Here is an 18686-nt window from a genome sequence, read left to right on the forward strand (position 1 = left end):
GTGGACCTGAAAGGGTTAAAGAAAATGCTCATGCAGGCACCGACTCAGCTCAAATTCTTCTACAAATTTGTTCTTTCTGATATTTTTTTTTATTCTTTTCTTGTACACAGAATAAATATTTTACAGTTTCTACAAAAAAGACGATTTTTATACCAAACTAGAAGATTTTTTATATATTATTTTTTTTATTAAACTCGCCCTCTGTCACTTCATAAAAGTTTCTTTTTTTTAGGATTTTGGTAAAAGGTGAGGGAGTTTTTCATTTTAAGATGTGAGAACCCAAAAAAAAAATGAAGGAAAAATAGAGAATTTTTCACGGAAGATTTCTTCACATTCATCAAATTACAAAATAAAATTATTAAAGCTCTTCTGAGAACCAACAAAAAAAAACAAATAAAATAAAGAAAATAAATTGCTCTACATTATATTATAATATATACTTTGATTTCACTTTTTTTTTAAACTTCTTTCGTGGTAATTTCAAGGGGGGTGGTGACGGGAGGACACGCAAAAGGGCTTCGTGGATAAAAGAGTTTGAATTTTTTTTTCCTTTTGAGTTCTTTTTTTTCCAGCAAAAGGTTTTCCTTTTGCATGAAAATAAAATCCTTAATTTGCCGACTAAGAAGCTGAATTAAGTTCATCGGGTGTAAAAGTCTCAAATTCACTCTCATCCGAGGAATCTGGGGATCTTTGGGTACTTTTCGTGTGGGAAGATTTCCGTGTATTTTGATGATCTACTGTGCTGGTGGATGGATTTGCGGTGGTGGTGGGATTCGCCGTGGATGTCTTCAGGAGATTCCCAACAACATTCCACGCTTCATTAATCCCAAATGGCAAATTGCTTTTACTTTCTGTGCTTCTATTGGGGTACTTGGGTGCTGCCACTTCTTCCGTCACGGCTGCATCCACGAGACTGTAGTCGTGGAAACTCAACCCCCTGGCCATGCTGTCGTCATCCGAGGAGGACGATGTGTCCCTATTGAAGTGACCCGTTTTGAAGGTAAACTCCCCCCCACTCGGCACAGCCACATCGCGCTCAAGTTCATCATCATTGAGATCCGATTCCTCATCCTCATTCACCGCCCCCACATCCGGGAAGCTTCCTTCGGGCAGAAGGAGATCCACCGGAAGGGAATCGGGATCCTCACTGTGACTACTTGTGTGGGATTCCGTTGTACCCACGGGGGTGGTTATCACAGCCTCTTCACCCGCTTTCTGCAGCACAAACAGATTACCCTCATTCACCTCTGGCAGGAAGTCGTCCACATCGTGATCCGTTGTCTGGGATGACCATGTTGTTTCTTCACCTTCACACACCAGCCAACAACAACAAGAAATGAAAAGAAAGAGAGACACTTCACATTAATCGTGCACTCCCCATTTTTTTTAAAAGCTTCAAACATGCAAATTTAAAATCTTCGTCAACTCGAGGAAAAATTGCAAAGTCACATTACTTTTTTGATTCGCTGAACCATAAAGTTTTTTTTTGTATTTCTGTATGATTAAATGATTGTTTTATGAGTAGAATAGATTGTCAATTTAATGTATTAGATGTACATGGAAAGAGTTAATAAATTGTCTCAAGAACGAGTAAATTAATACAATGAATAGACAACTTTTTTTTAGTGAATAAAATCGAGAAAAAAAAATCTTTGAATTTTCACATTTCTTTTTTTCTTGACTTGTGGATAAATCATTAAAAATTAAGAAAAATTAAGAAAAAAATGGAAAAAGCTTTCACAGCTTTCGAGATATTGAAAGTTTTATTTTACCACAGAAGGATGTTGAAAGAGAAAGAGAGAGAATTTCACAAGGGGTGTTTAACTGAATGAATTTATTCGTATCTTTGGAAATATTCGGATTATTCATTAATATTCAGATGATTTGCCAAAGAAATGAAAATATTGTTTTTTTTAGCTTCATAGTGGCTCAGATTAAGGAACAGGAAAAATATTTAATTCAATCATTTAAAGGACTAAAATTAAGCCGAGTAGTAAATTCAATCCAAAATATGCTAAATTCAAGCCTGAAAAAGACTAAATTCAAGCAGAAAAATACTTTTTTTTCTGACCTAAAAGGGCAGAGATTTGCATCAAAAGCTTTATAAAATATTTAATTCGTACCTAGAAAGGACAAAAAGTTGTAAATTCAAGCCGATAAGAGACGAAAGGTAGTAAATTCAAGCCGAAAAGTAGTAAATTCAACCCAAAACGTAGGAAATTAAAACCTAAAAGTATTATTTGGTTTTCAGCCCTAAAAAGGTAGTCTTTAATCTCAAAAAGATTTAAAAAAAAACGTTCTTTTGAAGCCTTAAAAAAGTAATAAATTCAAGCCGAAAAGGGCTTTGATTTTTTATTTGGTTTTGTGTTATTTAGCTTTTTTCAATGGAAGTTTATGTTGAACTAAAATATTTAGATCTTCGTAAATATTCTATTGATTCTCCATAATAATCAAAATATTCGTCAGTTAAACACCCCTTAGAATTTCATTGATTTTTTTTTACATACAGTTTTTTTCTGATAAGAAGACCTTTTCATTATGATCAGATAAAACCCGATTTTGATCTAAATAAACGTTTAGTTAAATCATATATTCCTAAATTTAATTAAAGGATTTAAATTAGGGAAATAAATTTAGTTTTCTAAATTTTATTTAAGGAATTCATAAATTCCTTTTTAGATCATAAATTCCAGGCTAATTTTCTTATTTAAAGTTTACAAGTGAATAACAAGAATAAATCGAACCGTTTAACCAATTTTGAAAAATCTGCCCGTTTTAGAGAACTTTTGAATGTAGTTTTCAGAAATCTAGGCTACTTTCTAAAGACACGATTTTCTGATCTTCAGAAGTGCTTTTCCGGGGAATGATTAAACTTTTTTGAACTCTGACAAAACCCTAAATCAATTCAAAAACGAAAATTGGTTACAACTTTTAGGGACCTTCTCTATCATGAATATAAGATTCTTTTACTTCACGATATAGGCTATTTTCTTTAAAAATTTCAACACCAAAAAAATCAATCAGAATAAATCAATAAATCTTTTAAATAAACCTAAACCAATTTTAAATAAATTAAATATGTAGTAATTAAAGAGAAAGTATTCAAAAAAAATTTCCCATTTTTCCTCTCCTATAAATGAAAAAAAAAAAAAAACATTGAACGCATTATTGTTTTTTTTTTAACATTTCTAATACCATTGATAAAAGTTTCAATGGCGCACTAGAAAATAAAATTTTCTTTATCAATTTACTCAGTTGCAAAGAATTCGGAAATTAATTACTTGTCGTACGAAATCTTGTGGGCGTGCGCGTGTACTCAAAATGATACAATGTTTTAGAACTTTTGTGAATCAGGTGATTGGCAAAAGTTGTTTATTCACACACAAAATGACTAAGAAAAATGAGAGAGAGAGAGAAAAAAACTTAATCTTCAAAACAACAATAAACGCACGTCTTACGAGAAAATTATAAAGAAGAAAACATTCTTTATTATTATTGGCCTGTTGTATGTTGTGTTGATGTAGATCATAATAATTGGAGGAGTGTGGGAGACATTATTATTGCTCCTACACACATTTCTTATGTGTTAAATGCATTCAAATTGAACTTGATCCCATTTTCCGTTCAATTAGAAAATAAATATAAAGCACAGTGAAAGAGAAGGGAACATAACTCTGCAAATGAAACCATTAAATGCTCCAAAAAAAGCTTCAGCTTCTCCTGGTATATGTGGTCAATTCAATGCCACACAGACTATGCAGAAAAATAAGATTTTAAAGGCTTAAATTAGAAGGATTTTGTTGCAATCTTTTTGCACATTTTTTGCTTGTTTATCAGAAAATTGCATTGAAATGCGAACGAGAGACGCGCGTCTTATCTATAAGCTACATATGTTGTTTTGATGAGAACTTCGTCGTTTTTTATTGCATTTAAAGCGTAGTTTAAGTAAATAATAAAATTAGCATTAAATGTGAATAAAAATAACACACACATTTAGTTTATAAACTCGCCGTGAATCATTTCCAAGTGAATTTTATATTCGTCAAAGAAGAAGAGAAGTATGAGGAGGGGACAAACGCTCAGGGAATGTGGGTCAACTTTATTGGAATTGCCAAGAGAGACTTTAATAATAGAATATTACATTACAAAGAATATTTTTCTTAAAGAATATTTTGTCATCTCTCCCGCAATTGGAGCAATAAATGAGATTTTTTTTCCTTATAAAGATTCTTTATTTTAATTCGCTCGAAAAATAAAAGAAAATCGAGAAAATCTCAACAAAAAAAGTTTCCCTTTAAAAACACATTAAATAAATAAACATTTTATGTGAAATTAAACATTTTTATTGCATCCTTTGTTGTACAAAAGAATAAAGTTCTATTTGTGGGAAATTCATCAAGAATCTGTTTAATTTATTTTGCGGATATGTTGTTGAAAAGAAAAAGTATCAAATAAACATAAATTCTGGATCTTTGTGATTAAAAATGGTGCAAATTTTTCGAAGTAAAAAAAACAAAATAAATTTTATTTTTTTAAGAGATTTTCTTTTGAACTTCTTTTGCCAACAATTAACCAGAATAATTAAATTGTTTGATAAGGCGAATAATAAATATTTCTTTTTTTATAAACAGTTTAGTATTCAAAGGAGTTTACCGACTCTCGTATGGGAAAGTTCCTTATTCGAGAGAATAATCGGGACATGCTTATTCTTTATCTAAAGTTTAAAAAAGAATAAGAAATCACCAAGCAATCTTTCCATTTTCTACTGATATCAGTTGAGAATAGCCGATAAAAATTTGTCTAAAAATGCAAAGAATGACGTCACTTTTGTCCTTTTTTGTCTCTTTAAATGCATGAAACATTGATGAAGCATTCATGCAAATACTTTGTTGATTTTTTTTAATAGAGTATTATGCTTCCATAAATTTTAAGAAACAAAAACACGACAGTGACGTCATATTTTACATTTTCAGTAAAAAAAAAACTTTGCTAACTCCTTCGAGTTGATTTTAGTGGCGAATGGAAAATTTCTTTAATGATTTTTAATTATTTTATAACTCTCTACTAAATAATGCGTATTATGATTATTTTCTTCATTAACGGTTTTTTTTAATAAAAAAAACGGATAAGCTCCTTTATTAAAACGTCCTTGAAGAGTAGGTTAATAGATTTCTTTCTAAATGTTCTTTATGCAAAAAATCAAATGAAAATTGCTCATTTCCTTAACTTCTGATAAAACAAGAATGTTAATTAATTTCTTTAGTTTATTTAAAAGTCAAATTCTAATTAATTAAAAAAAAGCTTCGTACAAGCAAAATAATAATAAATAAGTTTTTTTTTCTTGTAAATATCTCTGGTTTATTTATTTTATTGTGTCAATTTCAGTCGCATGATTGTCAGGTGATTGACGACGTAAGCAAATCTATGTACTACAAAACTCCCCATATGTGTATTTATATGATGATAACTCAAAAGTTTATTTACCCATCGTGATGTTCTTCCGCAGCACTGATAAAGTGCAATCAATCTTTTTCATTGAAAGTATTAAAATTGATTTTCTTCGCAAAGAAAAAAATTCAGAAAACTCGCTTTATTGTAATAAAATCTATTTAATTTATTAAAATGAAAAATAATGAGGAATGTTTTGCGAATAAAAATGGTTCAAGGATGGAGAAATGTGCGCATTGAAATTTTACTTGATAAAAGAAGCTAAAATACGTTTCTTTTGAAAGAAAGAAATTAATTTGGAGGCGTATGTGTGTGCGTTTGTTCCAATTACTCAAAAATGCCAAAATTTATCACCTTAATTTGTGATTCATCAGGTCAACACAATTGATACGCGCGCAATCTCATCATTCTTTGTTCTTCAAAGTGCTTCAAAGAGGGGGGATCATTAAAATACGTTGACTAATTGATATTTATATCAAACTCTACAAGACAAAGTGCGACATATAGTTTTCTTTTTAAAGTAATGTGCATGATTTTCTCTCTTTGAATTGGTCAAATGACGAGACATTTGTTTGCTAAAAAGAATCGCGAATCATCCACGAAGGTCAGGAGCAGGAAGGTGAGACAATCTATCTATCTGGCCACACATCTGTTGCTCCCCCCCAACCACCACACAGCAGTTTAGAAAATAATTCAGGCATTAAAACTTCTCTCGCAGAGATCCGGCTACAGATGCAGCAGCAGCACACACAGCACACAACACAGCACCCAGACGAGCCCCATTTAGTTGTACAACAAACACATCACGGGGGGATTATCGCAATGCCTCACATTTATTTACTTTATGTAATAAATCAATCGACTGTTAATTTTATTATATCATCGCTCTGTGAGTAGCTCAATGACACTTCCAACTGACACTGGCACACATATTTTATGAGTTGCCAACACCAGAACGGTGCTGTGCTGGCTCTTCTTCACCCGCCGTGTCCTGTGCCCCCCTCCGAAGGTAGTTAGCACACAGAGATTGAGCAAAAAAGGAATCAAATTTCCACAAGTCACGACTTTATGGATGAAGGAATTTTTAGTGATAATTTTCTGCTTCTAACTTTGAGATCAAAAGTTTTGAGCCTAGCTTAGTTGTTAATTTTTTATTTAAGGCAATGAATTTATTATGTAATTAAAATTTCATTAATCTTGTAGACGTTTAAAGAAGTATTAGAAATTCTTTTTGTATAAGAAATAGCCAAAGATACTTTCCATTTTTAATGATGAATTTGTTCATACAACAGTGAATAAATTCCTTGAAAATTAGGCTAAAATTGAATCTTTTATTTCATATCAAGAAGTTCTTGTTAGAGCAAATAATTTCTAATTTTTAAGAAAAATAAAAGAGTTCAACTCAACCCAGCGCTTCCATTTCAATCTTTATTGACATCTTATTCAACCTCAAAACATTCTGCAAGTTATTCGGCTTAATTCAGCGTCCAAGAAACTTTTGAAATTCGTTTGAAATCTTGAAATTTCAGTACAAAATTCAAAGATTTCAAAGGTTTCTTGGACGCTGAATTAAGCCGAATATAACTTGCAGAATGTTTTGAGGTTGAATAAGATGTCAATAAAGATTGAAATGGAAGCGCTCGGTTGTTAGTTGAACTCTTTTATTTTTCTTGCGAAAAAAAATTAGAAATTATTTGCTCTAAGATTCATACGATTTTAGTTCGTGTTAGAGCAAATAATTTGTAATTTTTTTTCGCAAGAAAAATAAAAGAGTTCAACTAACAACCCGGCGCCTCCATTTCAATCTTTATTGACTTCTTATTCAACCTCAAAACATTCTGCAAGTTAATTATAAAATAAAAACTGTTTAGTGTCAGAGGCCAAGAACTTTTCTTCCTCCCACAATAATAATCAGAATGTTTACTACAAAGAAGTCTAAAAGTAGCGAGATTAACTGCTTCTTCCTCACTTTTCGTTTCATATTTCACTCTTTTTGATAAGAAAGTGAATTAAGAGTATTTTCTCCATGAATAAACACACTCATATACGCATTTCTTTGCTCTCTCTCACATGAAAATGACTTTGCAAAGCAAGAAAATATAAAATACAAAACACAGAAAATTACTAATAAAATTCATTGATTGTTTTTGCGAATGATGACCTTTTCTTCTTATAAAATGAAGCAAGAAACGAAACAAAATTTTGAGAGATTGATGAAATTTCTGCCATTAAAGATTTTGTTGTTATAACAGCTGAAGAAATTAGTAAAAGATCTCTAATAAAGATTTCGCTCTTTCTCAGACAAATGAGCGATTGCAATTTCCCACAATAAAATTATATAATTAATGCAATTTTTTTTATTACGATTAACAGAAAATAAAAGAGAATCCAGCACTTGATATTTTTCTTTGTCAATTTGTGGTTGATTTTAAATTTTCAAGTAAACATTTTCATTATTCAAACACTCCGTACACGTAGTCTTGAACTCGTGTTAAGTATGCAAAAAGTTCTCTTTCTCTCTCACTCTTTCCCTCTGTTTAATAATGATGTAAGTCCATTTTGTATGGTAGTTAGTTTATGTTAATTTCAGCAGTGAAACAATTTGAACGATTGATGGGGGGTCATACCCAAGTTGAGTATTATTATTTAAAAATAGATTTTTGTCTTTCTCTTACCTTTTGCCCTCTCATGGATGATGTCGAGTTTGTGGCGCGTCGAAATGAGTGCAGCCATCATCAGACCAATTAACACAATCCATGTGCCTGAGACAATATGCCCCAGGAGGGCAAGAAGCACCAAGAAGAAGCTAACAATTGTGCAGAAAATCCCGGGTTTCTCCTGTCGTAATTTCACGAAATTCTTGTAGCTACTATCCAATTTATCCATTATTGGTGTGGAAGAGACTAGACGGACACCTGGACAGCGCCATTTGTACAACCAAATACCGAATATGACGATAAAGAGTATCCCAAGGGGGCGAAATTGGAGCCTGAAAAGGAATTTGAAAGTTTTTCCCATTAAAGATTTGTTTGAAAATTGAAAGAAAAAAATCTTAGGGGAAAAAGGAGTGTATTCATATTTAGGCGCTCGTGCCTTAACTCAAAAATTCAAAATAAAAAAAAACCTGATGGAAGGTAAAAGAAGCAACAGTTACGAACAGAATTAAACTTTCTATTTTTAAACTGTAAAAATCAGGTCAAAAATGCAAAAGTTACGCCTTATGATACTTCATTTTAACCCTTAGAGAGCCATCGAGTCATACGTTGATTTCGCGTCCACGTGAAACATTGAAACATTGAAACATGAGCTCTTTTTATCACGATATTTACTGTCTAGATGCTTTCAAAGGACTTTTCTCAGTCTCTTTGGCTTCTTTTGTATGAATTTTATGCATTTTTAACTTCAAAAAACCGTTAAATTCATAAATAATTGTGAAAATAAAATGTTTCACGTTTGGGTCAGCGTATGACCCAAAATACGCGAAACGGTTAAACATGAAACATAATATTCTCTTGCATTTATTATAAATTAGGCTTTACTTTAAAACAAGGGAATGTGCTGAATTTGTGCAAAAATGGTCAAAATTCTTTATTACAGAGAAAGGTCCTTAAAGTGCATTAACCCTTTGGGGTTTATTGGGTCATATTCTAACCTAAATGTGAAACATTTAATGTACTTTTTTGATTTTTGTTTCAATTGAAAACGCTTTAAATTTACGCACAAGAGTTCAAAGCTTTGAAGACAACGTCATTTTTCCTTTTTCTCTGCTAATTAATTGAATTTTTGTTTTGTAAAAATTATAAAATTAATTGAAATTTTGGGAAAATATAACGAATGTTTCAATGTTATTTCATTATAGGCAAGAAATTGATAACAATCATAAAACTTGGATAAAAGCATTAGAGAATTGTTCAGATTTAAAATCATTTAAAAGTTTATTACGTGAAGCATTGAAGCTTATGCTTAATGCACCAAAACCACAATATAACATGCAATGGGGGCGTGGTTTTTCTCAGTAAATATTATTGAATTTATTTCTTTTTACAGTTTTTGAAATCTTTTTAAAAAAATAAATTGTTAAATCTATAAATAGAACCACAGCACTTGTTCAGGTGAATGAATGCCTTTGAATCTATTGCTGCAATATGTACGATTACAGAAAAGAAGAAAACAAACCAAAAGTAGAAGCTCTTGCTCTCCATTTATGGCAGATCAATTCCACTCCATCTGGTCAACATAGTGTGGCGCTCTATTGGTTGCATATTTGGCATTTAAAAAAAAAGTCTCTCGAAAATAGAAAATTAGTTTCACAGCATAAAAAAACCCCGTGGGACGATAGCCTTCGACTGTTGCCTTCTTTCGGCAGTATTTCAAGGTCACATTGTATATTTAAATTTATCGTAAATCGATGAACTGCCAGTGAAAGTGTGATAAAGAGAGACCTCAATACCCTTTTAGCATTTATGTGTTTGTGGCTAGTTTGCATAAATTGCGTGAATGATTTTGTGAAAGAAAAAGAAAAAAACTCACTCCAGTCACCGCAAATTGCTATGAGTGCTGCTTGCCTATAGTATGAGGAGCATATGTATGCTAATAGGCATACATAGTTCTCTATATATCAACTAATTTAATTACAATGCACAAGATTGAGAGACTTGTTTCATATCAGTGAACGTCGCGTTCTTCATTCACGGAAAACAGATAGAAATATGCTAAACAATGTTGTTTTTTTTTTAAATTATTTTTTCTCTTATGTAAATTATTTGTATTCTATGCGATTATTTTTTTCTATTTATCTGTATTTTTAGTTAAAGATTAAATGTCACTTGAATGAAAAAAAAAATCCCCGAGAAAGAAAGCTTAATTGGAAAGGTTTTGAGGTCAGTTAAAACATAACTAAAACTTCGAAATCTGTCCACAATTTTTAACGTTTTAATACCAAAGTTTAAGCCCAATCCGATTAAAGATTCATTAAATTTCGGGACGTACAAACCACACCAAAAACTTTTGCGGAAAACCAACAATTTAATGAAGGTCTTACATTTTTTATCGCCTCGTTTAACACAAAAAAAATAAATTAAAATTATTTCAGGAAGTAATTGATATTATAGAAAAATTTCCCACCAAATTAGCCGCAAAAGGGGAGTGTTTGGAAGAAGAATTCAAAATAAATGATAAGAATTTTTTCTAAATCACAAAATTATCTTTTGTGTTTACACATAACTCCACCAGCCCACTTCTCACACCATCTGCAATGATAAGTCTTTGGCATTTTGCTTTATCACCACACTCTTCTTTTTTTTTCGGGTTTACCCTCAATTGATTGAGTATCTGTGTGTGAATAACAAATGAGGAGAAAAATCGAGACGAGATATAAAAAAAAATTGCCTTTAATATTCCGTCGCTGAATTTTTTCTTTGGTCAGTTGAATAAACTCAATTTGGGTCTCTGAATCAAGAAAAAGACGAACTCTTGTCGTCGTCTGGTTGAACAGGAGACAACGTCGTGTAAAAAGAGCGTCTCTTTAATGAAAAATCCGAGATTTTAAAGCCAAAAAAAAAGTATGTTTCATCCGCCTTCGAAGAGACAATTTTGCATTTTGTACGATCTGCGGGTGAGCAGAAATTTATTTGTATCTCATGCTAAGAATTTCTTTTCATTTTCTCTTTCACGTGATGCAACGTTGTGTGGTGGAGTCTTCGTCGTAGCACCCAAAACATCATGCGAGAGACGAAATTGGGCGCCTCTTGCCACCCAACCCCAAAATAGCTCCATCGCAAGAAAGAAAGTAATCATCAGCTGCGAAAGGAATTTTTCTTTTCTATTTTGGATCTATTTGTGTCACAATGTTTCTTTAAAAAGACTAGAAAATAATTTTTAAAAATTTTATTTCTAAAAATTGCGACATAACTAATACATTTTTTTTTTTGCAAAAAGTTTTGAGAATTTACTCAGCACCAGAAGTGTGGCGCATTTCTTCCCAATTTCTTCCGCTCTTTCTCTGTCACACAAAAGTTGTTTATGATCAGTGCTGAAGAGTGAGAAATTGTTGACCAAATTTTGCTACACACACAAAAAACATTCCCATTATGAATTTTGTATTTATTTAAAACGCAAAATTTTCACTCAAAAAAGATGAAAGTCATCGCATGATTGAACAACAGCTGCGGAAAAGCCTCATACACAGGAGTGTGTGAACTTTTGCGCGAAATTTTCATCTAAAATTGTACAAATTTTCCCATTTTACAGCGTCATTAAATTATTATTAATAATTTGTTATTCTTTGTTTAACTTCTCAATGAAAAGGATTATTTTGTATTAAATAAAATACTTTTTTTTCTTTTATAAAAAGGGCCCTGATGAAGATGCAAAGCGTCATCGATTTTTCAAAGTAAACAGAGGCGCAATCTATTGGGAAACTCTTAGGGAGATTTAAGCATTTTTCTGCGATTTAATCAAAGATTTAACTCTTACTTTTCCTAATCCTAAAAAAAAATTCAATTGATTTTCTTATTAATTTTGGATATTCTTTAATTTAAGAGAAATTATTAGAAAGAAAAGCTCGCGCCTAATTTTTCTTCCATGAACTGTTTCTCATTTTTTCCTGTGGGAATTATTGATTCTAGGAGAGCAAATCGATAGGAGAGACAAACAGAGAGCCGTCCTTCAGACAAGCAAACCACCCCCAAGGTTTATGACCTCAAAACTTCCCATTTTAAAGCGTCCTGGCATCCAGGAAGCTCCACCAGCTGTCCCGATAAGCAGCAGTGTGGTTTCTTTGCACTTTTGCTTAATTGTTGCTTAGAGCAAGAAATGAGACCACATAATTACCACACAAACTATGTATGTATGTCTCTAAACTTGTTCAGCTACTTTTCCCCAGCCAAATAGCCTTGAGACACTGCTGGAGCCAAGAGAGCTTCCGTGGTGATGGATTTCTTGTGGGACACAAGACTCTCATTAAGATTCCATTCAATTTCAGTGCGGGGATGAAAGCAATGTTTTGATGGGGCAGAAAGCCATGACGCGGGGGAGGCTTTCTTTGTTCCCTGTGTGTTTAGTAGGGAGCATTGTGGGGGTGTGGGGATGCAAATAGAAGGCCAAAATCTCTCCACATGCTTTACTCACGACGCCCACGCTCCCTGCGCGAGCGCTCTAGCACACAACAGATTTTCTTTCAACAAATACGCCATCAAATTGGTGCGTAAATGCCCCTGTCTCTAGCGGAGGGGCCCCCCTTTGCAAGACTCACCATGACATGAAGCCCGTGGACAAGCACCCGGCCCCGATATGTATCATCACTTGCTTTGACAGCATTGTCTCTTCTTTTCTTGCACTTGTCTTCAGCACCTTTTGCAAAAATCTCTCATAAGTCCCGGAAGTTGTGGCCCTCACAGCTGCTGGGGGCTACTGACGCATTCCCACACGATTCTTGTTTGTTTGTTTATTGTGAACTTTTGAACTTTTCAGAGATAATCCTTGACCACAGTTTTTTTTGCACTCAGAACGAGCCTCCAAAAAATCTTCGCACAAACTTTCTGCACTTCCTGCACTTTAACACCAGTTGCAATTCCTGCCTAGCTTTTCGTGCGTATCCCAGGAGATTGTGAGGAAAATTCTCAGGCAGTTTTTCTCCTTGTAAACAACGTAAGACGCAATTTTGCACTGTGCGAAAAAAACAACTCTTCACAAAAAATGTATGTATAGCTCCGTCGTCGACCCCCACAGCGAATGCCCGTTGACAGACTATTGGAGTGCTGTTGGACTTGTCCGCGATGTTCACTCGACAATCGCCTGGCTGGCAAGTACGTGAAAATTATTTGCTGGTGATTTTTCTACAGTTGCGTACTTCTTCCTACAAATACTTTGAAATTCAATAGAAAATCAATTTGAATTTATTTTTAATTCTAATTATGTTAAAAAATAACAAGGAATAATTTAATAATAATTAAAAATCAATTAAATGTTTTACTAATTTGTTGTATTCAATACGATTAATTAATGCAAATTATATAGATAAAAATTACAAATTATTGTCAGCATGTAAGATAAACAATTATGTAAAAAATTACCCGGCTGGTTAACTTTGAAACCTTTTATATGCAAGATGTAAAAAAAATAGTAACGTAGGAAAAAAATGCGTAAAATAAACCTACCAAGTTAGATTTCTTTAGAACGAAAGAGAAAAGTTTGTAGACATTAAACTAACCAGGTAAACTTTTTCTAGAGCACTAACTATTTATTACACCTTGTGTAAAATAAACTTTCCAAGTCAGTTCTTTTTTGAACGAAAGAGAACTAAATATAAGTAGACGATGAACCAACCGGGTAAACTTTTTCTACAGCACTAACTATTTTATTATACCATGCGTAAAAAATATTTTCCTGAGTGTGTTAATTTGTGACGAAGAATTTCATGTTTTTGAAGAAATAAAACGAGCATGAAACATAAAACTTATTTTTGAATTTAAATTTTTCCATTACAGCAACGTTCGCATGTTCACTCAACTGTTACGAAGAGGATTTCACTGTGAAATTGAATTAAAATATTTCAATTGAAAGCTCGCCAGTCAAATATAATTTGATTTTGTTCCTCTACCATGGTCAAATGTAAACTCATTGTCAGTGCAAGTTCAAGGTTATTGGTGGTTTTTTGCCGCCTGCCAAAGAGGCAAACAAGGGCTTCTAGCGAGAGACAATTTCATGAGATTTTCGTGTAAAAAAATGTCCCCAAAAATGCGGGGAGATGCAAAATAAAGTACAAAAACAATCGTGATTTTCGGTTAATCTGAGCAATAAAGCACTTTCCAAGTGAATTTTTTTTCTGCAGCAGCACTGTGTGGGATTTTCGCAGATTAATGTGTGAAAAAAATGTCTGGGCTGCCGGTGTTGACATAACAGTTGGTGTTTTGTTGGTTACAAGAAATTAATGAAATGCCCATAAAGTAATTTCATACACTTGTAGTGATTTTGTGCTCGTTTGCTGTTCTTATGGCCTATTTTCGCATACTGCTGCCGATGATGTCGCTTCACTGATGTGCTGCAACCGCCAAAACACAAGGAAGCGTACGTATTAGCCGCCATTTTGTTTTTTCTTTCATTTTCATGATTTTCATTGAAAAAACTGCGATTTAGGAGCTAATTTTTGTTTATTTTAGTGATCAAATGAATCAAATGAAAGAAAATTAAACATTCTTTCAAAGTTCTAAAACAAACATTCTTTTTGGCAAGTGGATAAATCTTCTTTTTGCCGGTTTTCTGCTGGAAATAAACTTAATTTTCAATCTCACCAATACTCAAAAGCCTCAAAAGCCATAAGCCCGTGTGAATAGCATGCAAATTCACTTTTTTTTGTCACTATTCGCATTCCAATGAAATTATCTCGTTATGGGGGAATTCCCACGAAGAAAAGGCATTTGCTTTGGCAATTAAATATTATATAGGATTGCGCGCAAACCAGCAGAGACAAAAGCAATGGGTCTTTTTTTGTTTGCAAATTAATCATATTAAATAGGAGGAGGAGGTGAAAAAATGGGATATGCAAATATTTTGCGGGAAATTTGACTTTATTATCTCACTTCTTTTTTTTCTGCGGTTTCGAAGCGTGTATTGAATGTTTGGCATTTTTGCTATTTTTTCACGTTGATTTTTAGTGAATTTCATGCTAAATCTACGTCAAGAGATTCTTGAAGTTTTTTCTACGATCGTTTGGGTAAATCTCGGTGTTTTCCCGCCACGCGCGATGTCAACAGATTCTTATACTATTTAGAATAGTATTAGAATTTACCAAATAAATCAATTGAGTAAATATTGCGAGGCAGAAAAGCTGTTTGAGCGGCATTTTGAAAACCAGAAAGGCTCATTAGGCTCATTAGTTATTCCGGTGAGAACTGCCTAAAGGTGCATTTATCGCGCATTTTAAGCGTGCTCGCGCTATAACAAGGTCAAGGGCTTCAATTTGTGTATTTATTGTGGTTTGTTCTCTCATACTAAATAAAGAATTAAAGAAAAAACAAATCATTTGAATAGAGCTTCCACAGCAGCTCATTTCGATGTAATTGACATTGTCCACCACATACGTTGAATCCGGATACAGGAAATCAAAGCGCAGCCAAAAGCAACGCGGGAAGCGCAATGCACCATCTCAATGGCGTCCAGAATTAGTATTCTCTCAAGTGGTTTACCCCAGGCCCCGCTGACTAATCAGGTGTGTTTTTGTGTGCTAAAAGAATTGATAAATCTCTTTTATTTTTGCATAATCCACCGCAAAAAAGGCAAATTAAATATGGTGGGGAATTATGTCAAGCGATTTGACACTGAATTCTCTGTTTGAAGAAGTAGTGTTGGGCGAAGAAAAAAAAACAGGCAAAAGCTGCACGCGAGCGATTTTTCATCGCGACCATTAAGCAATTTCTGATTGTCTAATGAGCGAGGTTTTGATCTACTAAACGTTTGGGATTAGAGTTGCGAGGGCTACAGATTGAAGATTTAATTGAAAATGTACCTAATATGGCGATAAGAACGCAATTTTGCTCCACCTAGAAGTAAAATGGAAAGGAAAACAGCGAATAATCGCTTTGCTTGAAGTCCGGTCGGGGTATCAACCATATTACAGAATATTCTTAACGGTCAAAATCGAACATAAGTCGGAATTAGGCCGTTCTCCCCTAAGTAAATTAAAAATTATCTAAACATAATTTGAAATCTTTTAACGATTAAAGCAGTTGAATTTAGCCAAATATTTTAATCTGACTTAAAAATAGAATAATAAAAAGATATGGAAATGATTAATTATGTGATCAGAAGATTACAAAACCCCAAGGTTATTTTCAGCCATTTTGTGTTTAAAGAGAAGCACAAGTTTTACATTAAGAATAAATTCTAAAGAGTTAGAAAAAGTTATTCTTCATCTTTATCGTTTTTTTGCGGTAATTCGGTAAATATTTAAAGAAAAATTTAATAAGATTCATTAAAAAATTGTTTTGGAATTTTTCATTAACTAAAATAAAATAATTCCAAGGAATTCTAGAAAGAATTTTATAGTTGTGAGAATTTTATCATTTGGAATTTTTCAAGAATTTTAATAAATTTTCTGCCACATTTTCCATACACAAGTTAGTATAGCTGCGGTTTAGTAAATAATTTAAAATATTTTGTTTATTTTTCTAATAATTTGTTACAACTCTGGCAGCTATTTGTGGTTTTATGTAAAAATAAATATGTAAAAAAAATCCAGCAGAACATTCCTTTTGGTCATGGCTCAACAAAATTAATGTGTTTAACTAATTTCTTGTTAAACTCAATGTCAAGTTCGAAATAAAGTCGTTATACTCGTGCGCATTTTTAAGCTTTTTTTTTTTTAATTTTCCTTTCAAAGAAAAACCTCCAGATGGTGAGAGAAAATTGCAAAAGAACCGGGCTTTATCAATCGAGAACACAATCAACACCTGGGAGTTACCAACTCTGGTCCAAATGCATTTTATTAAATAAATTTATAATAAAAAACAATCTCTCAAAGCAATTATTTTGCGTGATATAGACGCATTGCGTAGTTGGAGGTACATTCTCTTTAGCATAATTAATCAGAGTTGGTGCGACATTAAATATGCGAATTAATATGTATAGAAAAGAACATAAATTTGCTTTCACACAGCAACTAAAGTAAATCAATCAACACATAAGAATTCACGAGACCCACGTCAGACGCGCGAAAGAGAGTGTACTCGCGTAAAGAAATTAAATAGTTTCAAGTGCAAGGAATTTTAAGGTGCAAAATGTGCCAATAAAATAGCCACTGGCATGTGTTATATGTACAATTTTTACGTGTTTAAAGTTGAGGAGAATGTTGTGCTGCAAAAACGCAATGAGTGTCGCTCAAGTGATAAAAGGAGGTGTGATCAATATTTTATTTAATTGGTGTCATGAAAAACATTTTATCGCAACGCTTCTGTTATCTGCACAATTGTATTGACTCTTGGAATTAAATGAACAAGATGGGGAGCACAAATCAACCAAGTTGGTAGCGATTTCTCAAACAACACACTGAGGAGATAAAATAAATTATTTTTACACACCTGAATGATGAGATTTTCCGGTGAAAAAATTAATTTCTTTTTTTTTATCTCTAAAATTGAGAATTCTCAAGAGTGTGACTCATAAGTTAGAATTTCATGAAGAATTTTTATTTTTATTTAAGTATGTTGGTCTATAGAAACGTTAAGAATGAAACCTTAGAATTTAAGAATTTTAGAAAATACGATTGAAGGGCATTTTCTTATCCTAAGAACTTAAGTTCAAAGGGCAAAGAAAAAAGATTCTGACAGATTTCATGATTTTTTATTAACCCTGGAGGATTTTTCTGGCCACTGTGGTCAATTTATTTTTTTTAATTCGTCAAAAAATGAAATCTTTATTTTGTTAACTTCCATATTTATTGAGTAAGTAAGTTCAGTTACTTCAAATTCTAAGTTTGAGATTAGAAATACCAGATCCTCCAAGGGTTAAAGAAATTAGCTCATAATCCCCGTAGAAGAATTGCTAAGAATTCTTTTGTTAACTCAATTAATTCTTGAAACATTTTTCTTAATAATTTAATTTTTTTTAACCCTTATTGGCCAGATTTTACTTTATCATTCTTGTGTGCATTAAAATGGCTTAAAAAGTTTTTTTTTTATAATTATTAAAATCAAATGAATTCGATTCTTTACTTTTAAAAGCTTTTGAATATTTTGTTGTAAAATTTTAGAATTTTTTCTTGACAATTAACGCTTCTGGACAACTTAGTAGTCAGACTTTGAAAAAGAATATATTTTGAAAATTTTTAAAAATTTCCAGGACACATCTGAGTTAAATGGAATACATTGCAATAAAGAACTATCCCGGATTTATTTTTTTATTAGAGAGTGCTTCAATAACACCCCTAAAAAAGTAAGAAAAAAAATATAAAACAAGAAATAATTAAACAAAAAATAAGAAATAAAGAAATTGTGTACATACATAATTAATTTGCTTATCACACATCGAAAAAAAATAAAGAAAGAAAATCATTAAAAGCTCCGTTTTTCCTGGGACTTGTAACGTTGCGGTGAGAATAATTTTAAGTAAAAAGCCAACAGTCTGGGGATTCTCCCCATCACTCAGACGATCACTCCGAGAAGAAAGTGCTTCTGCCCAGGTAGAGTGCCTCAAGTTATGACGATCAGACTTGTTTCGGTTTTTTCCCCAGCGATGCGCAGAGA

The 18686-nt window shown here is 32.6% G+C and overlaps 1 protein-coding gene across 1 annotated transcript; it reads right to left on the reverse strand.

Annotated features, from left to right (window-relative positions):
• Positions 1 to 66: 66 nt before the first annotated feature.
• LOC129790566 (uncharacterized) lies at positions 67 to 13222 on the reverse strand. Its single transcript, XM_055828127.1, has 3 exons — positions 12701 to 13222; positions 8124 to 8437; positions 67 to 1307 (listed from the first exon to the last, which is right to left on the reverse strand). The coding sequence occupies exons 1-3, from the start codon at positions 12763 to 12765 to the stop codon at positions 619 to 621; spliced, it is 1068 nt and encodes a 355-aa protein (XP_055684102.1). The 5' UTR covers positions 12766 to 13222; the 3' UTR covers positions 67 to 618.
• Between the last annotated feature and the right edge of the window lie 5464 nt (positions 13223 to 18686).

This window comes from Lutzomyia longipalpis, chromosome 2 (genome assembly GCF_024334085.1).
Source record: "Lutzomyia longipalpis isolate SR_M1_2022 chromosome 2, ASM2433408v1".
Lineage (NCBI taxonomy): Eukaryota > Metazoa > Arthropoda > Insecta > Diptera > Psychodidae > Lutzomyia > Lutzomyia longipalpis.